Source organism: Fukomys damarensis, unplaced genomic scaffold (assembly GCF_012274545.1).
Source record: "Fukomys damarensis isolate Sample0158 unplaced genomic scaffold, DMR_v1.0_HiC HiC_scaffold_35, whole genome shotgun sequence".
Taxonomy (NCBI): domain Eukaryota; kingdom Metazoa; phylum Chordata; class Mammalia; order Rodentia; family Bathyergidae; genus Fukomys; species Fukomys damarensis.
Window position 1 is genome coordinate 3,332,817 of NW_022900947.1, and position 22,612 is coordinate 3,355,428.

The following is a 22,612-nucleotide window of genomic DNA, read 5'->3' on the forward strand; positions in this document are numbered from 1 at the left end:
AAAAAAAATGGTTGGGGGCCGGGATGTACCTCAGTGGCACAGTCCTAAATTCAATCCCAGGTTAAAAAAAAATGCTGTTGGAGTGACTGAGCACTGTCAGAGAAAAGACCAAACCCTGAAGCTTCATCCCTTGTGCCTCAAAAATGAGCTCTGCATGAAGTACACAGGTGCTAGCCAGACATGGGAAAGTGGTTTTGTACTTACAGGGGAGAAGGCTTTAAAAATGTACCGTAAGTCCCAGAAGCCAAGACAGAATGTAACACATCTGTGGAACCCCGTCTTCCCTGATCCCAAATGGAAGGCACATTAATCTGAAGAGAGCCGTGCACTGGATTCCAGGATGGTAAGAAAAGGATTCTTAGCCCAGAGCAGGCTTCCTGCCTCACAGCTCGTGCCGCTGCACCGGGGTGAGCTGGGGAAGGCTATCGCCACAGTGTGATCACCAAGGGTGTCCCGCATGTCACCCTGGAAGACTGTTTTGTCTCCGAGGGGAGAGGAGCTTGTGCAGCTCTCCCACAAGCATCCTGTGGTCACAGTACACAGGGATGGCAGCCTGCAGAGTGACCTTCCGGGACAATTGTGCTCAGACCCTGGACAAGGCAGATGTCGGGGCGGGAACTCCCAGTCAGGGGATGAAGGGCAGATGAGTTTTCCTTTTCCCTTACTCTTCTTCAGACATATCTGACTTCTCGTAAACTGAACATAAGTCATGTTACCGTATGGCAGGGTTTTTTCAGCAGCAAACGAGAAAGCGGAAGTTCAGTGCCAGCACAGGGCCTGCCCTGCCTCTGCCGGCCTGCTCAGTACCCGCTGCAGGGTGAGACCTGCTCCAGCTTCTTCCCAGTGCACAGCCGGGGTTCCTTGTACAACAGTCTTGCCTATGAGAAACAAGAACAGCCAACTGTTTTTGCTTTTTGTTTTTTAAAATTTTTATTTGGTGTTAACTCCACAAGAAAACAAAAAATCAGTTATTCTGGTGTATGTGAAATCAGAACAATACAACCACGGGAAAAAAAATCTCAGCCCAGGAATGGAAACTGATACTTCAGTGCTACGAATATGCAATGCGCTTCATACCACAATGCGTTTCAGCGTTTGCCAACTTTTTTTTAATGCATTTTGTAATCATCCAGTCACAAAAACTAAAAACCACACTTTCAACTGTTGCTGAAAGTCTTTGAGCTTTAGCCACTTAATTATGAAAACAAATCAATACAGAATCCGTTATCCCTTGGCCCGTTCCCACTGCGCCCCTCCCGTGCAAGGCGCTCTCCGGCCCGTGGGAAGACACTGAAGCCCGTCCCCTCGGGCCGCCTAAGCTCCAGGTTGCGTCTCATACCTGTTTATTTGGTCTCTGCTACATGGGCAACGACTTCTAGGGTAACCGTCGTTGCAGTGATTTTAGGAATTCACAAATCCACTCCTTTTTTGCATTTGCTATTAAATTATAGTTCAGTGCAGATGCTAATCAGTTTTTAGGAAGCTCCAGAAGAAAGAAAAATACATAACAACTTATCTGATGTCTGTAAATAAATAACAGCGACATAAAACCTTACCCATGCACGCGCGCACACACTCACACACACACACACACACACACACACACACACACACACACTATAAAGTGTCAAAGATGTGCTGTGTACAAATGAGCCCTAGCAGTGGTGGGACGGAGCCAGGCGAGAGTGCCAGGTTGCTCAGGGAGAAAAGGCTGACAGAACCTGGAGGACCCACAGCCTCTGCGGCGTTTTCTGTGCTATCAGTTAAGAAGAAGGCGACAAGCCCCAGTGCTCCAAAGTTGCGGCAGTCCAGCTCCCAGGCAGTAACAAATGGGCTCACCACCTGCAGGAAGGAGTGATGAGGCTGTCTAGGCCACGCCAGGCTTCGCGCCTTCCTGAGGTCACACACTCTCAACTGACCGACCGCACGGACTCGATATTCTCTAAAACGGTACGTTAGTTAAAAAAAGAAAAACACCTTAACATGTTCAGGTTTTGCTGATATGGCCCCTCCTGGCTTGACCTTGCCACACAGTGTCACGAGAGCTCGAGGAGGGGATCAGCAGGTATGGATGCAAAAGAGACTGACTCCTGGGGTCACCAAGTCACAGGCGGTGCCGACACAACAGTGATCACGGGGCAGTGAAGAAGGGCTCTACACACCCTCCACAGCACACAGGGCTCGCCCAGGGTGTCCTCTCAGACACGACGAGAGCAACCACACCACACCACACCACACCACACCACACCACACCACGAGAGCAGCCAGCCGCAGCAGCCGAAGGTTTCCGTGGGTGACAGGGGCCTTTATTGTATGTCCAAGGCTCGAGATTTCAAGTCTTGGGGGCTCTGACTCAACATTCGCCAGAAAAACCACAATCCACAGCCAAGGTCCTCCTGCACGTTCCAGACCCCAGAGCCTGCCCACATGTCTCGCAGATGCACTGCAACAGCCACGCGGGCAGGTGAAGCAAGTGTCCCAAATCCTTGGCACCTTCAGCTAGCAAGAAAGACACACACCACAGTGTCCCACGATACTTCGGGGGCCCCAGGGTAGAAACAGTACTCTGAAAGTCTCTAGATGCACGCACTCTTGCGCTCCTACAGCCATGTTGGAGTCACCCGTGCTTCCCTCCCGCCCCCGGAAAGGACTGACCCATGGCAGGTGAGAATGCTCTCCCAGCGCTTAGAGAACAAAGCTAAATGTTCCGAAGCTAAAGTCTCTGAACAGCAGAAGTGTGCCGGCACCGCAGCGCCAACAGGTGACAGAGATGTCACCGAGTGCGAAGGAGAGGCCTGCAGCTGCCAGGCAAGAGCAGCGACATCTCTAGGACGAGCACATGCACACCATTCCGGACCGGACAGCACATCTAGTCTATTCAACAGCAAGAATGAACAGCTGGGAAAGAGCTCCAGCAGGACCAGGTCCTCAATGCTAAGATAAGCAAGAAGAATGAATCAGTTACTCCGGGAAGAAACCTATGTTGTTGCTCTAGAGGAACAGGCCTCCAAGGAGGGGCGGCGTCCCATCAACCGCACTAGGCGCAAGGTCAGAGGTGAGTCCGGGAGAAGAGCGCCTCCTCTCGAGCGCCCGCCCACTCGCCGCCACCGTCGGAGCCCGAGTCTCCCGGGTCGGAGCTGGCGCTGGAGCGCATCTTCCGGCAGAGGCCGTTTGCCTGGGCCCCAGGACCGCCCTCTCCGGCGCACCGTGCTTCACAGACAGAAGACACCTGCAAGGCAAGATGGTTTTGAAAGGTGAGGGACAGTTCTCCTGAAAGCAGCTCCAACACAAGCTGCAGCATGCTGTGGAGAGGCGGGGACATGAAGAGCTGCCTGCTGCAGGGTGAGCCGCATTCCACCCTGCTGCCTGAGGACCCCGCGTGCCCCTCTGCTGCACGGTCACCCAGACAGACATGCCACATCAGGCCAAGCTCAAGGAATGCTTCTACCTTCTGCCAAGCTCCTGCCGCAGGACAGCAACGGTGCTGGGCTCAGGACTCATAGGGAGGACGCACCTGGCCACGTCCACAGTGGGGCAAAGGGTAGGCAAACTGACACTCTCAAGCCCAGACTGCGGATGCCCACACTGGGGCACATCCTGGGGAAGGCACGGTGGGAAGAGATGCTGCTGGCAGAGGCAGAGGGGCTGGCAGGCACGGCTGCCTGAAGGGTGCTGTGACCTGGGGTCCTACACTCACAGGGCTTTGTAGGGCGAGCCCTTTGTTGTCTGAAGTCTCCCGTCTCTGAGGACAGGAGGTGCAAGTGGCTCAGCAAGGCCTCTCTACCCCATCTTCCCAACTGGCACCAGCCCCGCCCCACTTCCGAACAGCCACACTGCACCTGTGGGGAACTGTGGCAGGAACACAGAAAAGCCAGCATGAGGTGCCAGGAGCCGGCATTTGCTGAGAGCAGCGGGCAGGAGCGAAGACCAGCCTCAGACTAAGGTCACAGTGCAGTCTGCACCGCGCTACCCACTGCTCTTACTCTTGGGCACACCGGGCTGCAATTGCAAACACATGGTGGCACCAAGCCAGTGTCTCGCAGGCTGGAGAAGTCCTGAAGGGACGAGCAGAAGCAAAAGAGAGGGAAATCTGCCCACTGTGGAGAGGAGTGGGGTGCACAGGATGGGGGAGCAGAAAGTGGGCAGCCCATTTGGAGGTGATGGGGGAAGCAGGGCAGGGCTGAAGGTTGAGGGGGGCAGCATGAGCCACTCACCTGAGGGGAGCCGGGGACACCAGCACCACCAAGTGCTGGAGCACAGTTCTTACAGGGACAACCAACAGCAGGAAGCAAACGGAGCTTCCTGAGAGCCGGCTGGCCCGAGCACAGCCTGCACCTTCTCACACGTCACCACGCGTGGGCCAGGGGAGCACAGTGAGCATCCCGGAGGCCAGGGCAGGGCCAAGCTCAGGGCGCCCACTGCGGCCATCCCACCACACTCCGAGGGGTGCAGGCTTGGCTCCGCGCTCACGTACACAGGCAGCAGCGGGAAGGAGAGGCCAGAGGGGTGCAGCAACCCTGCAGGAAGCCCTGGCAGTGACAGGCTGAGGTGGGAGGGGAGGCAGACCTGGCGCCGTGGGCGGGTGTGCGGCCAGGGAGACAGTGAGGGATGGCCACTCTCAAGTTAGTATCGAGGACAGGAGGACCATCCACTTACCCTATTAAAATCTAACAGGTGCTCTTCATTACTGGGTAGTTCTTTAGCATCTGGATATTCTTCTATACCATTCTCCTCCTTGGCATTTGTATAACATTCTTAATCATTGTGAACGGAGAAGAGAAAAAAGGGAAAGGGGGAAATTAAGACACGATTTTGAAACATACATTGTTATTTCATCTTCACTGCAAAGGTAGGTCTCCCAACCTTCTGGAGATCTTAAGTAGCCACTGAAAGTACAGCCAGCCAGGTGCACTTAACAAAATCATGACACAAGCAGAACTTCTTAGGCCAGACTGAGTTTAAAAAAAAAAGAAAAATCAGGCCAGCTAAACACAATCCCTGTGATTCTACCATGAAGACAGTCGCTCATCAGATACATTTTCACACCTAGGCTGGGGCAGGCCCTGGGGACACAGGATGAGAAAGACCATGGGGTCTGTGTTCCCTAGGAGACACCACCCCAGGAATGTTGTTGATGGGGGTGGGAACAAGAGCTGTGGACAAGGCAGGGCCACCCCAAGAAGTGCCTGACAACACCACGCCAACTATGGAACAGGGAGAGGAGCAAGGCTCAGGGTTCAACTGGGCAAATGGACCATAGGACAAGAGGCACATACAGACTGGATCAGAAGGCATCATACAGATCCAGTAAGTCCCTCATTCTCCACCTGGCAGGACTTGAAAGTCCCCGGGGGGAGATTTGGGAACCCCAAACCCTCAGAGGTTCCCAGGCAACTGCTCTGGGGAGGCTGGACGTTGGTCCTCCTGGAGGCACAGGAAAGGCAGCACTGGTTCAGTCGAGCACGTCTTCTAAGGACCCTTGTGCTGGGAGAGTTATCAGGAGGTGGCAGTGAGATGCCCTGGCTTCCTGGGGCCAGCCTCGGGAAAGGGCAAGGTCTCCTGTGATGCTGCACAGCAGGGTGGTGGTGAGCACTGACATCATCAGCTCAAGCTCCTGAGGATCTCCCAGGCTCTGGGATCTTATAGGCTGCCGTGGATTCCCAGAGACGCTGCCCCCTGGCAATATGACTCTGGGCATACGTTACCAAACTCTCCGGGCTCCTGTGCCTCCCCTGCCCCTCCCAGGACTCTGAACATACAGAAAGAGATACCACGTGGGAAGGCAGCACAAGCACCAACCCAGGACATGGGCTCTGGGACAGCTGTGGAGGCCAGGGACCTTGCTTCATCCTTCTCACCCAAGTACCCACAGCCCCCTGCGGGCGGGTGTGTCTCCTGGATGTGGGAGACCTTTCAAGTGGGCACTGGGAAGGTGGGATGCTCAAATACAGTCCAAGTTCTCCGTGATGTTCATGGGAACAGCCCCCAGGTTCTGAGTGGCAGTGCGCATGAGGTGCTGTACAGGGTCCTTACCCCTCGTGACCCACCCACCAGGGAGCATCCCATTTCCTTTACCAGTCAAGGCATGAGGGTACAGAGTGCTCCTATGCTGCCAGGTCTAGCAGCTGGGTCCAGTGGCCCCAGCTCCAGCAGAGTTGTGCTTCCCCAGCACAGGCCCTAATGTCTGTTGCTCCTGGCCGGGGCGGGGGGGCTTTCTCTGGCAGCAGCTCAGCCTTCCCAGCCCTGGAGAGCTGGGCACAGCTCTGGAGGACACCACCAGTGTCTCCAGGCCCTCTGTAGGCTGCTGTTACACTGGCCCTGCAGGGAGCCCCAGCTGAAACAGAAGCATTCTAAGTACCACACACCTGAGAATGACGTTGCTACACGAAAACCCTTGACAGCCACCTCTCCTGCACACTGAAAGCTTTAAAGCAGTCAGTTCGCCACTCTTCTGACAGGCTTCTCCTGGCTGCCTCTCGACTCAGCTACAACCCTGCCTCGCCCTACAGGCTCCTGCCCCCTTCCACCTAGACTGCTTGAGGACCCCTCCCTCCATGAGCTGATATTGGCTGGACAGGTCTCATCAAAGGCTGCCTATGGGAAACCAGGCCACCCCCATCAGCTCATGGCTAAGCATAAGAGCAGGGCCAATTCTCATTCACCTCTGTGTCCCCACGTGTAACACAGTGCTGGCCACAAAGAGACTCTTGGGAAGTGGTCCTCACACTGATACTCAGGAGAATGTAATTCATGAAATAGAAGTCTGAAAGAATTAATGGATGAACATGGGCCTCCTTACCTTCACATTCCGATGCAGGAAAAAGGGGAGAGTACAAGGCCTTTTCCCACCAGGTCTGCTTTTCTTGACTTCTACTCATCTCTTGCACATCAGTGTTCAATCCAGGAAACTATTTAGATTAAAACCAAATACAGAAGACATTTGAAAACTTTCTGGAAAGAGGAAAAAATTCTAACAGCACCACCCACTATAAACTCAGGATATTGACTGCATTGATTGAGACAGGGTCTCACTTTATAGTTCAGGCTGGCTCTGATATCATTATGTAGCCCAGCCTGGCCTCAAACTAGCGGCGATCCTCCTGCCTCAGCCACATGTGAGGATTATAGGAGTACACCATCACACCTGGCTGGAAGTTATCTTTAAAAGCTCCTATTTGGGGCCAGGTGTTGTGGTGTTCATCTGTAATCCCAGCACTCACAGGCCGAAGCAGGAAGATCATCATGGGTTTGAGGGCAGCTGGGCCACACAGTGACTTCAAGGCCAGTCTGAACTACTAGTGAGATCCTGCCACTAAAGGGGAAAAAAGCACCTATATTGGAAATGAAACTAAAATTTTAACAATAAGAATAACCCAGAATTGTTTCAAGGAAAAGCATAAGAGGAAATATTCTCAAATGAAGAAGAATGTCTAAAAAGAATAGAAGGAAAAATCTCATAGGAAGCATTACCAATCTAAATGCCTTTATAATAAAATTATCTGCTGAGGTGAGAACCAAAAGGAAGCTGAGATTTAAACACACACACACACACACTCACACACACACACACACACACACACGCAGAGCAAACTCAGTAACTCCGATTCAAATAGGATGCAGCCATACAGAAGAGAGGAAGGAAGGACGGCGAGGCGGGGAGGCTCATTCCTCATCGCCCCTGTGGCCACACCTGAGTTGGCTCCATCCTTCACAAGCTGCACTCCCAGGGCCGGGCTGGACCCGCCTGCTGACCTGGCAGTGAGGACCAGGGGTCAGGATCGACAGACAGCAGCTGTTAACCGTGACCCAGCAGTCCCTGGGAGGGGTCAGCTGTGGTTGGCGCCTGTCCTCGGTGTGCAGGTTGGCAGGGTAACCTTCCACACACCTTCTTCTCTGTGCCTAGGAAGCAGCATGCCAGCCAGCTCCCCAGGCCGAGGCCAGCAACACCTTTGTAACAGCCAGGCTGCTGCACTGTGCCTGCGATGACGAGGCCTATAAACTGCTTAGACATGTCATCATGGGCTCACGTTTAAAATCGGGACAATTTTAGTAACTAAGCAGGTCAATCAGTGATCTAATTCAAATGAGCTAACAGGTCAATTCTTGAACAGAATTTTGTTATGCTTTTAGCTATAAATTATGTTAACGGGTTTAAAATTGCTTGGTTCAGTAACATGCTCTTTATCATGTAACTAAGTGGGAAATATACTTCAAATTTTCATTTTCACTTAGCATAACTTTTCAGAAATACTCCCACATTAGGAACTGCAGAACTGTGCTGTCTACCCAGTGCAATCAGTGAACCGTCACTACTTTCTCCTGCACTTAGCCTGACAAGAAGACTGAGTTACTGATGTTAGGTAAGCAGATGTCCAGGCCCAGGGAACCCACAGGGCCAGGTGGAATGCAAATGAGGCTGCTTTCTGCAAGGCCTGGGCTGACCCAGGTGGGAGTTGCATCCGAAGCCCTTCGGAAAGGCCCAGCCTGTCGTGAGATTACTGGGAACTAGTGAGGCTGCCAGGGAGGGTGCCCTGGCCAGAGTCCTCTTTCATCCCAAGGCACGTATGACGAGAGATGACTCTGGAGGCCAAAGTTCCTGTCTTCTTCCCTCCCAGCCTTACTAGTGTGAGTTTAATTATGCTGCTTATCTTTTCATCCTTTCCAGAGACAGTAAAGGGTGAGGACAAGAGAGGGAGAGAGCTCATCTGGAGGGCTGGGCGCGGTTGCCCAAAGTCTGGTGGCATGTACCAAGGTGGGCTCAGATGTTTCCTAAGGGCAGGACACTGTCCTGCTTACCTCATGCTGCTAGGCATAAACACATGCTGTCCAGTGTCTGGGGCCTGAGGAAGCCTCTCTGGGCTGGTCTCCGCTCCCCTCCCTCCTGCCAAGGCCACAGAAGAGAGCTTCCACAGCAGCTGTAGAAGCCATTTCTGCACTCTCCATCCGAGTGTCAACTCCTATAGCACAGACTCGGGCCTTCTCAATATGGGTGCAGCCTGTTATGACATCTTCCTACTCAGCCGTCTCAACTTTTAGGTCGCACAGCAGGAATGACTGCTTCTTCCCTCATCTAATGTGTGCCTGATGTAGTAACTCAACTTCCAGTTTGGTTGTGGTGGAAAAGAATGCAAAAACACACTATCACAGAAAGCAAAAAAGCAGAGAAGTAGAGGAAGAGAACGGGACCACCCAGAGGAGGTGCAAGCTGTCCTCTCCCTCACTCTCAGCTCCAAGCACTTCCCACGGCAGCTCTGCACCCTGCCGCACTCCCAACCCACCACATGCCTTGCCTAGCTCTTCTTACATGGACAGCACTACTGTAACTTCGTATGCTTACTGTCAGCTCCCTGAGGGTGCGGGCAGCTTCACAAATGTGGGGCTGTTCATTCCAAGCACCTAGGACAGCACCTGGTACGGCAATACGCAGCGCATGCATTTGATGAATGGATGAAATGGTTAAAGGAAAAGAGACAAAAGGCCTGACAAGAAATGCTTTAGCCACAGACATCACCCTCAGGACTGCTTCACAAGACAGAAGTCAGGTAAGCAAACAAAAGCTTCAGAGGTGCACATGCTCACTAACATCCTTGTTCCAGTGGAGAGGCAGGTGCTGGAGACCCATTTTGTGTGGGGAACCAGTGCTCCTCTGCTATTCGGTTCCAAAAGGAAAAGGAAACCAACAGCCTTCTCAGAAAGAGGAGACACAGGCACACCAGAGACTGGAGAGGTGCCGAGCTGTCTGCCTCTCCTCTGCTCACCCCGATGTGGAGGACGGGGTGGGGTCCCTCCCTGCAGGATCGGGGCAGGCCTCCCACTCCTCCAAGCCTATGTGGCCTTAGCAGCTGGACAGTGAAACGAATCCACGCAGGTATCCCGTGGGATGTGGTAACAAAGCCTGGTCATGAGTGGGCCATGTGCCACACAGTGTGGGTGACCTCCACAGCACAGTGCCTGTGGGGGGGGGCAAGATGGCCTCCTCTCCCGAGTGAACTGCACAGTCCTTTGGAAACAGGCATTAAGCCTTCTTTCTGCTGCTTTTCTCAGCTTCAAGACGCCTGGCACCAGGTGGGCAACTGAGGCAGTAAGAAGACACTTTCAACTCAGACTTGGGCAACTGACAGGCACCCACAGCACCCCATGTCCTCCGTGCTCCCCCTCACTCGGGCCCACACTGAAAGCAGGTTGGGCTCGTGTGCCCGCACACCACCTCTACGGCACACCCAGGTGTGCTCAGGGGCCTTCCACGCTGCTCTCCCTGGCCTGTGCAAGGCTCCAAGGGCCCCACAGCCTCCTAGGCTCACCTCCTCTGCTCCACTTACCACATTACCTAAAACTGGGCTGGCTCTAAGACCCTGGAAGAAAAGGAACTGGCCGCTTAAATTATGGGGCATCCATATAGTGCAGTGTATGGTCAATTATCATAAAATGCCATTTCACTTAAAAACAAAAACAGGAGGAACTATCTGTGATTATGTATTTGCTTGTCCATGCAAGAAATACCCTTGGAGGGCCCACCAGAGTTCATACTCGCAACGGCTCTCAGGGATGGGGCTCACACCACATACAGCCTTTTTGGATCTGCTCAGTCTTATATGAGTTGACTATTTCAATTAGAAGAGACGGTTTACAAATCGGTCTTCAAGCCTATACTGAACTTGTCAAGGCAAAGGACCAAGTCTTATTCATCAGAGTTCCTATCTCAGTAACAGGCATTCAATAAATGTCTGCTGAGTTGAACACAGCTTTTGGGAAAATCAGGGCTGGGGATGTAGCACAGTGACGCCACACCTGCCTCGCAAGCTCAAGGTCTGAGTTCAATCCCCAGTACCAAAAACAAAACAAAACAAAGAACTTTGGGAAAATCCCAGACACCAGTTCCAGCAGCAATCCTGCTTGCTCTGGAAGGGATGGGGTGCTAGTGTCTTTGAATGGGGATCTGGAAAGAATGGCTTCACTCCAGGAAGGGGAAGGAGTGTCCTCCGAGGAGTTGCAGAGGACAAACAGACAAAGGGACGGAGAGGGCACCGGCTTTAGTTCTGGCCTAGTCCCAAACAGTCCCCTTAGGCTGCTCTCTTCAGTTCTCCAACCTGGCGCCACACCATAGCACTGCTGCTGAGACCTGGGTACCCACAACGCCAGACTCCCAGATACCCCAAAACGTCCTCTGGAAGCTAAGGCCTTCCAGGAAAACCCAAAATTCCGATAACATGTAAATACGTCGACATACTAGAAAGCGAAGGAATATGGTAGTGGTATGGTGCAGGCTCTCGCTTCTTTCCTCTTTTTCTTTCTTCCCAATCTGGAACCAGGTGAAATACAAAGTACATAAAGGAATACTTAAGGAGGAAGGGGGGCAGTAAACAACACATAAAGGCTAACAACATTATAGGTTTTGCTTACAGTGCAGGCTTCAGTGTTTCAAAGGGACTAAGTACATCCCTCTATATGGGTGCCCAGGCACACTGACCACAGCAGTGACTCTCGAGATACCACCTACACCACGGGCAAGCAGCTGCACACGTAGGCACTGAGTAAGGCATGGACCATAGCCACAAGGAGCACCACATGACACACATACTCTGAACACACGGAAAATGCAATCGAAAAGAGGTATCAAGCAGAGAAAAACAGAGAGAATGAAGGAGTTAATTCTGATGGGGGTCAGGGTCAAGTAGGGAGAGAGGAGGTGTCAGTAAAGGAGGTGGCGGGTGGAAGCCTTGTGGTGCGGGTGGACTCAGCACACAGGGAGGCAGGTGGGAAGCAGTGCTCACTGCTGCACCCCGGGGGCATCACTTCCAGACTCTGCCAACTCTGCTCAGCAAGCTGCTACTAGAGAAAGGACAGGGACTGCTTCGGCAGATAATGCCGAAAAGTGGGTAGACTGTGAGGCTTTTTTAGAAACAGGATATTGCCTCAAGTGCTGCTGGTGTTAGTTCTGATACAATCAATTTAACCCAAGACCCCTTCTTAGGAACACAACTGAGGGATACTATGGTTTCATTAACAAAACTGTCGACACCACTCTGACTTAATGAACCCAACACAGATTCCAGAGCCCTCCGAATCTACTTTGTATAAAGCAAGATACATCTACTTGGGTTCTGCAGAAAACACTGCTAACATCTGAACCGTGGGCTCATTTTCACATACACCACGATGTACTTAAAAAATGCTGACCTGATGTAATTAACTTTACAGGAAAACACAAGGTTTAACAAAACTGATCAACATCAAAGAAACAGTTGGACAGGCTGGCTCTCTAAAGAGCTTTAATTAGCAGCCACAACAATGCTATTCTTGAAATAAAAGTCTGATCAAATCCTTTGTCAAATACTGACACACACGGAAACATACCTGTTCCAGCTGTCCCGAAGAAACTGAAGTATCTTCATAAGTAGGGAACTGACAACCTGCTTTGCAACTGCAAAAATTATTAATTTCTTCCTCACATTGTGCCATTATTTTACAATTTGCTTCCGAGCTTTCTATATCTATTTCCAGAGATTCACTCATGCTACATTCCAGACACGGATTCTGCTTTCCGACTGGCAGGATCCCAGTCGATTCCTCCTGGGAATCTAGTGATGTCTGAGCACTCTTTTCCATTCCAGACTTTTTTAATCTGGGAAGAAATCTGCCAGACTCAAGCTCTGATTTTCCATAGTAATGTCCTTCTTTCTCTGCATCTTCTTCCAGAGGTTTGAGATCTGCCTGCGGATCTTCAAATACATCCGCTTGAGGAGGAATAGGAACACTGGCTTCATCTTTCTCAGACTCAAACTCTGACTCGCTTCCTCCTCCTGGGGACAGTTCTGATGCAGAGATCGGGCGGAAGTGAGTCCTGGGAGAGATCCGGATGGCCCTGTACTGCGTCCTATCGACGCCACATATCCGAGGGTGAAATACTTCACTGTCGGAATCAGAGCAGAGGATTGATTTGGGTTTAAAAGTGGGGTTGAAAGATGCAATCCCTTCAGGTTCAAATGAACATTCTACATGAAGGACTTGTGAAAATGGATTACTTAGGTCAAAGGAGGAGAATGAGTATTCAAGTCCAGGATCTTCAACTTGAAAGTTACCACAAGCTCCTAGTAAGTCTTCATGGAAGATAAAAGAAAATCCCTTATTTAACCCATTTTCGCCACTCTTCGGCTGGTCATTCTGTTCAAATGACATGAAGGGTTTCCATAACTGCCTGTGACCAGGAGCAAAGCTGTTTCCTGGGGTCATAAAGACGTCTGTCCCGGCTATGGTCACAACATCGGAAGCTGCACATTGCAGCAAGCTTCCTTTTGTGTGGCCTGGCGGCACAACTGCCCATTCCCCATCGCTACTGAAGGTTTTGAGTTCTCCATAGACTCCCCCGAGAATGAATGCATTCTCCTTATCTTGGGCCACAGCCCAAGGTTTTGAGGGTGTGGTGTAATCACCACCATCCACCTTGGAGAGCTCGCTGGATACAAAGGCTCTCTTCTCCAGGTTTTCTTTCTGTCCTTCCCAAAGGCGATACTCAGACCTCTGCACTGCCCTGCTGGGCTCCTGAAGGGTCTCCATTTTAGCTTCAGCATCTAAACAGCAGCAGTAGTTATTTACATCTACTGAAAACAACTCATCGTCAATTCTTTCTATTTCTACTGTAGCCACAGGATTTCTGTCTGCCATCTTTGTCCAAATGTCTTTAATAACCCCTGAGCTGTAGCCATCTCCATGTGGACTGCTTTCACTACATACATGTGAAGTTTCAAAGTTTTTGTTTTCTGTTTTTTGTTCTAGCTGAATACCACAGACAGACTCTAGTTTGGATCTTTTTTTGAAAACTAAAGTTGGAATTTCTCCTAAAGTTCTACTGTTTTGCTGGCAAGTTTCATCTTGCAAAAAATCTAGAAGTTCTTCATCTACATAATTTGACGAGACTCTAGGAACTACATAATTAATATCATCTGCATTAAACTGAGTGGATTCTTCAAACTGAATGTTCAATGTCTCATTGTCAGAACGTGTTTCTTCTGAATGGGACCACGGGCTACAAGTTCTGGTTGAAAGATTAGAACAGTGTTCATTTTCTTCAAAGGCACTATTTTTGGTCCATATTAGCAATCTAGATTGTGTTTTCCCAAGCATATTAGCACTAGAATCTGTATTTTCATTTTCCAAGTTGAGTGTTTCAAAAGAAAACGGTAAAACAGAATTACTGCATTGCACTTCAAACACTGAAAAACAAGAGTTTACACCAGATCCTTCATTAATATCTGAAAAGAGCTCTTGATTGCCAGCAAGCAAGTGTGAATTGAGCATTGTGCTGTCCAAGATCGGAGAGAGTCTAACTGGAGAGTCTCCTCCAAAGCTCTCCCCATCAGCATCACCAGAGCTGGATGAACAGCACTCCCAAAACTGAGCCAGATTGCCAAGGTCTTGCAGGAACAAGCCCTCAGCACCCACAGAGCTGGTAGAATCTGTCCATATTGCACGTTCCCCTTGCAACTCCATACCATCTAACACTATGCAACATTCTGCCTCAAAATCTGCATTCTCTTTGCTTTTTTGTCGAATCATATTCAAGATCCGACTTTCTCCTTGCATTGTTTCTGAGGCACCAGGATCCAACATGGATTGATCAATATCCACTTCATAGAAGTGTGTTAATTCTGACAGATGAATATCATCTAGGTATTTGTTGTCCTCTGGCAGAGAACCTAATGAGGTCCCAGTGAGGTCAATATCCTCATTTATAACTGCAGGCATTTCTACAAAATGACCATCAATGAAAGTACCTGCTGCGAGGTATGTTTTGTGAGTATTATTGTTGCTGATACGAAGACCATGCACTGACTCAGACAAGTCTTCCACTGCCTCTGGTGTCAGAGCACTTGTTTCTTGTCTGTTTCGGTATGTGGTTTCTAGTTTACTCTTTCTGCTCAAAGGAACAAAATACTCAGCAATGGGTTCGGTGTACCACAACGGCTCCTCTTTATATTCTCTGTTGTTTCTGCTCTCTGTGTACAGCTCTTTCCCTCCAGTGCTCCCAGGATCTTTTCTCCCTGCCTCCTTCACTGGTCGCTTACCCCGCTTGCACAGCTGCCTGATGGACCCACTGCTGCTGCTGCTGCCGCCACCGCCCACATGCATGCTTCTCTCTGCCTTCTCCCCGTGCTTCAGGGACAGCCTGCTTTGCCCATTCCGCCCTTTCCTGTTTCGAATGTCTCGCGCCTTGTGTCTCACTTTAACGTACTTCATGGATGCTTTGATTTCTCCCTGATTACCACTTGAACTTGAGCCTCCTTCACTAGAGCCAGAAGACCAGGAGCGAGGGCGCATCTTCCCTTCCAACTTGTGTCGGATCTGCTTTTTGTACAAGGCAGGTTTTTCCTCCCCAGCGCCATTACTCAGTTTATTCTCCTTCTCATGCCTGCTTCTGCTCTGGGCTTTCTCGTGCACAATGGTGGGCCCTTCGGTGCTTCTTTCCTTGATGACCTCACTCTCACTGTTGCAGTCCTTGGGAGAGGACGTATCTGTGCTCACTGGGGGGGCTGTGGATGACGAAGAGGAGCTGGAGTAAGAACAGGCCTTGGACTTGGACTTGTTCCACACGGTCATGATTTCTTGCAGGCAAACTGGTTTCTCAGAAAGTGGTGGAAATGCTTCATAGTACCTGAAAAGCAGAGGAGTGTTCAAAACTGAAATGCATTTCACACAGTAAAACAACACAACAAACCAGAGAAGTGGATATTTAACTCTGAGTCAACATTCACATCATCTATGAGTTAACTTTAAAATAGTAATACAGTAAAGTATGCTGTACATTAAATTAATCCTGTGCATCAGCACCTTTCTGCTTAGCACTATGATAAGCACTTTATGAACATTATGAAAATATGTAAGATGACAATTGTATCTTCAAAGCTTAAATTTTAATTAAGAAGCAGAAATGACAAATACAATGTAGTTTTTGAAAGAACACAGTCTTTTCAGTATGAAATGTTCAAATGCGAGCCTTGGTTACTTACTACGCTTTTGACTTTAGTTCATTGTTTAACGTTTTGGTCCTAATTCCTCAGCTGGGAAAGATGAGTATATGACTTACCTCAGAGTTCTGAGCACTGGAAATCTACGCAACTGAAAAGCTGGATGGATAGCTAAAGAGTCGAGGGGATGAGCTCTGAAGTCACACTCCTAGAATCCTTAAGATGTGATTCTAGCTCTGCCCTCTGCTTAGCTGGGTGACTTTAGAACTGTTCCTTCATCTCTCTGGGCTCAGACTTCTCAGCCACAAAGCAGCAGGAGAGAGCACCCATCTAATAGCACTAGGGAGTTGGTGTCAGCAGGAAAGGAATTATATGAAGTGAATCAGAAAAGCACTTGCTTACAGGACTGTGCTGATTCGTTACTCTACCTCAGGATGCTAGCACAGGGCCTGGAATCTCAGTAAGCCCTTGGGAGTGGTAGGGGCGATCTCACGTGAGTGCTCAAGAGAGGATGCTGGTAGGGCCTAGAGCAACCAGAAGAAAGTGGACCGTAGCAGAGCCTTGCAGTCCCATGGGGCAGAATTCAGGGAATACAGACTGTGAGGCTTGAGGCCTGGCAACACACACTGGGTGTGCTCCTGTGCATAAGCCTAACTGGACAGAAGTTCCTGGAAATGCAGAGAAAGAAACAGCGGGAGGCTGGCTGTGCAAGGCTCTGACCTGCTAGGAAACCAGTAGCCACTGAAGATCTGAGAGCAGAACAGACTGCCAAAAGCAGAGGCAAAGTTCTGTGGGCTACTGAGAGCTGCTGTGGTGATAATACTTGAGGTCACACAGGAAATGGCAAAGGCCATGCTTTCAGGTGGCCTGAAATTGACTCTCCTTCTCAGTCTGTATGAGAGCTATCTACTAAAAATACAGTATGAGATTCACCTGTAATTTAAACATTGTAGCAATGACATTAAACGTGTAGGAAGAAATGGTAAAATTAATTCCAATAGTATATTTTTTTAATCAAATAAACTGATATTATTTCAACATGTCATCAGTACTAAACAATAATGGAATACGTGGCACTTTTCTGCTAAGGTTCTGTAATCTGATGAGAATTTTATACCCGAAGGACATCTTACCTTGAACTAGCCATGTGTCAAGTACAAAATAGTCTGCCATGGCTTGTGGTGATAGATGGCACAGGGCTATACAAAGCATCTAAACACAATTTTTTCCTTCGGTTTTAGAGATTCAGAAGATTAAAAGAAAATATATCACAAGGAAATCTGCTAAAAATGTAGAGTATTTTAACACATCATTTACAAAGAAGGAACTAAAGGTACAGGAAACAGGTTTGATTAGATCAAGGATTTGTTTATGCTCCCTTTGCAAAAAGCAGTCAGAAATGTTTTCTTGCTCATAAACAAGGGTAATCACAATGTCTCAAAGGATGTAAACAATGATTGTCCTCATGTCATTCATTTCACCAACACTTCTTGAACATGTGTGGTAAGGACAGAACCATCTTCTTCAACTCTGAATTCTCAGGGTCAAGCATATGACAACTGTTCAATAAATATTTCTTAAATTACAAAGTATGGAACTAAGTAAAAGATGATAAAATGGAAACCACGTAGCAGTTACGAGTCTGATCTTAACCAATGCACAGTATGAATACAATCTTACATTTCCACTTGATCCTTCGTTGTGGGGGATAATTCTACTTCTGGAGATGGAGACTCCTCCAACTTTTTGTGAATTTTCTCTTCTGTTAGGAAAGAAAAATTCAGAAAGATTTATCATGCCTAGTTAAATCCTCACTTTAAAAAAAGTGTCTCAAGTAATTTTAACCAGAAATGAAATAGGATTTAATATCTCCAAAAGGAAACTCTACTATTACAGTTTGTCTTTTGAATAAACATCTACCTCTTCAGTGTGCTAGCAGTGACTCTGGCTACACATCAGCACCAGGCCCAGAGGTGAGCACACTCTCCCTTCCAGCACTGAGCTCTGGAGCACTTATGTCCCTGTGTGCTCACTCATTAGTCCGGACCAGCAGGGAAACATCTGTTTAGATCCCAAAAATATTTTCTCACAGAATTATGACTCACAGACTTTGTATTGCTCATTTTGACTAATACTAATCAGTAAGGAAAATTTATTTCTAACTACTACTTCACACGTAGGTAAGAAAGGGCTAAGTTTCAACTCAAATACAAAGAGCTAAACTTATACCTTAGCTCACAATACTGCTTTCAGTTACAAACAAACAGTGCCCTTAATAGGAGGTTCAGAAAAAAAAAAAAAAAAAAAAAAAAAAAGAGGCTCAAGGTTCTGTGCACAGCACAATGATGATCACGAGGGCAACGAAACGAGTCCTTGCCTTCAAATGTAAGTCTCTTTCTTGGGCCTTGCTGAACAATAAGGAAAAGGAGTTGCAAGGGTTCACAAATCAAAATGACTTAATAAGCTTGTTGAGTATGCCCATCCAAAAAAATTCAAGTCAGAACAAAAGATCCTTCCACACCTGAAATAATCAGTAATCAGTGTCACTACTTCTGGAGGCAGTAATATCAACAGGCAGATCATGGGGACAAGTATCGTGAGTGCGGAGGTTCAAGTTGAAGACCAAAGGAAAAAAATAAACAGAAACAAAACACTCCCCACCTCCCATTTTCTGTTTCTCAGGGTGCCCAGACACGAAGACCCTCTTCTCTTCTGGGAGCAGGGCTAAGTGGCTGCAAAGGGCTACACAAACTACTAGCACAGCTAACGACGGAATGGGCACTGGCTTCATGACACACACTGAGCGAAAGACTTCTGAGCAGTTCTGTCTGCTTCAAGCCACAGCAGGGGCTACGCTCTCGCCACAGCCTCTGCACACAAGGAAGAGACACTCACCTTGCTCGCTCTGCAGGTCTTTCAGTCTGCAGCAGAGCTCCTCCACTAAGGTCTCAATTCCAGAGCTCTGGCAATGGAAAGAGAAGACTGTTAGCTCAGCTCCAGGTAGAGAGATGAAAGCATTCATACACTTCTGTGTAATATAGTTACCCCTCTGTGTTCCTGAAGAAACACATTATCAATACTTAGCCATCAGAGTTTAAAAATCTGTCAGCAACAAAAACAGTACTGAATGCCGGGCGTGGTAGCACACACCTGTAATCCCAGCACCCGGGAGGCTGAGACAGGAGGATCGCTGTGAGTTCAAGGCCAGCCTGGGCTACATAGTGAGTTCCATCCAGGTCAGTCTCAACTACATAGTGAGACCCTATCTCAAAAATACCAAAAAAACAGTACCGAGTATCTATTTGAGCATGGTCTATACACATTTAACACAAAGACAAATCACAAAACAACTCATCTTGGTCTTTTAGGAGTTCACAGTCTACAGAAAACAAGGTGAGTCTCTTCTTTTTAAAAGTGAACTCTCACGACTACAACAAAAAGAGCAATACAGAAAAGAAGTCAGTGTTGGGGCAAGTGTGAAAGCTCTGCTTCTCTTTAAAGGTCAGTCAGAGCGGGGTGTAAGCCTCTATACAGAACTGGGGCATGTTCTGGAAGGGTGTTTGTAAGAATCTGGAATTGGGAGGATAAAAATAAGAGTCCAGCCTCTAAAGAAAATTAATGTTGAAAACAGGCACAAGCAAGGGCCCCGGATTTAGCTCAGTGGTTCCTCTGCCTGCCTTGCAAGTGCAAGGACCCAAGTTCGATCCCCAGTACCAGAAAAGAAAAGAGAAGAGGCACAAGTAAATAATCTTTTACTATGGAGACTTTTTAAACTTTTCATAGTCTTGATTTCTTACAAGAAAACTCTTACAGAAGACAAAAAAGGTGAGTGTATTTCTTTTTTTGTTTGTTTGTTTTTGGTACCAGGGATTGGACTCAGGACCTTGCACTTGGAAGGCAGGTGGCAGAACCACTAAGCTAAATCCCCGGCCCAGGTGAGTGTATTTCTTATAACTTGAGACTTATTCAGAGGCCAAAATCCTATTTAAATTGGATTCAAGTCCCTTTCGGTGGGCGCAACCAAACCGACACACAGGACAGAGCATGCAGTGCCCTTACCAGGCCTCAAAAGACTAAAAATAGAACTTTACCCCACTCACTCAACTCAAAATGACTCAGCACAAGTACTACAGATTCCTGAACAAGAAACCCCTCAGTTACACAGTCTGAGCAGCAAGACATAGATTACAATGAAAGCAACTAACTGTGAACATCCACAACTGCATTCTATACTCATCATGCCACAGCTTCTACCTAACAGGGAGACAGGAAAATGTGCTGTCCCTTTCTTTACAAACACTCTCAGAAGCTGTAGCAGATGTTAGTCTGATAGCTCGGTGGATCCACAGTCCCTTCGGAGAGGGTCTGCTTACCATAATGCTCGGGTGCGATGAGGACGCAATTATATTCCACCTCCCCGGTCCACGCGAAACTGACACCGGGTCAGCTGACCGGCTGGCCGCACACTGCTCTGCACAGCAAGCCTGTGTTGCTGTGCCTGTGACCCCAGAGCTGTCTCCAGTGCAGGACATGGGGCAGGACCTCCAGGGACTGACTGCTAAGCAAACTCCTTCCTGTACTCGAAGTGGGCTGCACAGAGCCATTCCAACCTAGTAAAAGGGACTTTCAGTGCTCTGACTCAGAAACTATACATACAGATGTATGAGAATAATTTATATTCTCTATATTTACATGTATTTCTTCTCATATATAAACATATAAATATGTGTCTTCTCATATATAAAGAGCCAAGGAAATAAAGAGCTTACTTCTCACTCTGTGTGCTTTATGACCAGGTTTATGACTCAAAAGTCTTATGACCAGGCTTTTGTTCTTTCCTTAACTATTTGTAGCACCCTACTTACATTTGAAAAACAATCATAAGGCCCCAGGGTTACCATAATAGCAAACCCACAAGCTCAAAGGGATGTCGGAAGCTGCCACTGTTCCCTGTCATGTCCTGGCTCGTATTCTAAAGAGCTAATTTCGAACCGTTAATGGGAAATTTTATTCACTTTCCCAGTTGTGATATAACCTATTAGAGAATTTTTTGTTTTGTTTTTGGTACTGGGCATCCAACTAGGGTCCTTGTGCTTGTGAGGCAGGCAGCAGAACCACTGAGCTAAATCCCCAGCCCTAGAGAATTTTAATGCTATTTCAGTAGGCTAACACATTCAAGGAGCATTCAAGAATACTCTGAGAGCCTACCTCATCTTAAACAACAAAGATTATGTAGTATTGGTATTTTAGTAACAACCCTACGGGACCAGGCTGGGCTAGACTCAGTGCTAGACCCACTGTGACTGAATTTGGCCTTGCTTCTCATGTGGTAAACACCCCGCCACCTGCCCCAAGTGCCCAGGAAGCACACTGCCAACCAGAGCGTACCCTAAAGTTCAGGTTACAGCGCTCCACACCTGCAACACGGTCAGCCATGCACGAGGACCAGGGTGCGCGGAGACTGGCTTTCAGAAGCCTGGCCGGCCAGACACTGGTCTATCAGGAACTCATTCACCAAGTGGACGGCAGTAACCGCACCCCATGCATAGGCTGGGTGCGGGGAGAGCAAGGCCTGCCCTCCTGGAGTTCTGGGAACAGGGCCACAGGGAATGGGTGTGGGTCTGGAATTCTCACCCTGCTGTGTGCCCCTCCCTCTGACCAAAACCACCACGAGCTCCTTCTTGAGTCACCTGGGTTAGCACACATGTCATGACCCTTCTGATCCCTTGGCCACTTATGTGTTGGAGTCATCTCTAGATTTCATATATCTTTCATTTTCAATTTTGGATTCCTCCCTTCAAAAGTGCCTTTGATTTCTGAGGCTTGATTTGGGCAGTGGGGGCGGGGGTGGTGGTGGTGTGTGTGTGTGTGTGTGTGTGCACGTGTGCATGCGTGCCTGGCATTGAACTCAGGACCTTGCGCTTACCAGGCAGGCTTGGTGCCACTGAGCTACATCCCTGGCCCTGATTTCTGTGACCTGAGTTTGAGGTGAGAGGATAAGACAGTTACCTGAGTACAGCCATTGAAGCCCCTCCATCCTGCCCGGACGCCCTGGCCCACTCGTCTCTGAGCAGCACTGGGTCCCTGAAGCTGTGCCACTCTGCCCCCAACCAGCAGGCCAAAGAGTTTCGAGCTGGTGAGACAGAGCCCGGGACCTCTTATTTTTCTAGATTCTTACTTGTTCCCTGAAAAATGCCTAAGGTTTTCCATCCCATGCCATTCTCAGAGATTCTCTGTTTGCCCCATGCTTCCCATTCTATTCAATACCTGGCCCTAACTATCAGCATGAGGGTGGAGGACCGGCCTGGCTCCAACACATCACCTGTCCTCCCCACATCCAAAGGCTCCTGTTGTGGCCCTCATCACCCTTCACAGGGCACTCACATTCCTTCCATGCCACCCTGTGACCCCACCTAGTCCTCCACTAAGTGGCACCTACAGTGCAACCAGAGATCTGGGTCTGAGTGAGCTACACACCCGGCCCCTGTCATGCCTCAGTTTCCACATCTGGAAGATGGTGCCGATAACTGGATATGTTCTCAATAGCTGCACATACTGCTTCTGCTCTGCTGTCTCTACTCTTTTCTCGCCTGTTTACTGTTGCTCTATCTTTCTGTCCTGTCCTACTTCCCAAAGGACCTCTCCCACCC

At 48.8% G+C, this 22,612-nt stretch overlaps 1 protein-coding gene across 4 annotated transcripts in view; it reads right to left on the bottom strand.

Annotated features, from left to right (window-relative positions):
• Window positions 1–1,761: 1,761 nt before the first annotated feature.
• Kiaa0232 (KIAA0232 ortholog) overlaps window positions 1,762–22,612 on the bottom strand; it is a 67,224-nt gene continuing 46,373 nt past the window's right edge. For 2 of the 4 annotated variants that reach the window (XM_010641790.2, XM_033758765.1), the window contains exons 4-10: window positions 18,858–18,924; window positions 17,643–17,724; window positions 12,355–15,649; window positions 11,228–11,299; window positions 6,800–6,908; window positions 4,657–4,754; window positions 1,762–3,229 (exon numbers count right to left, since the gene is read on the bottom strand). In XM_010641790.2, coding sequence (XP_010640092.1) covers window positions 3,050–3,229; window positions 4,657–4,754; window positions 6,800–6,908; window positions 11,228–11,299; window positions 12,355–15,649; window positions 17,643–17,724; window positions 18,858–18,924 — 3,903 coding nt within the window. In that variant the 3' untranslated portion in view covers window positions 1,762–3,049. Of the gene's footprint in view, window positions 3,230–4,656; window positions 4,755–6,799; window positions 6,909–11,227; window positions 11,300–12,354; window positions 15,650–17,642; window positions 17,725–18,857; window positions 18,925–20,335; window positions 21,026–22,612 lie in introns of those variants that run through there. The other 2 variants (XM_010641792.3, XM_033758766.1) reach the window with 2 other exon arrangements.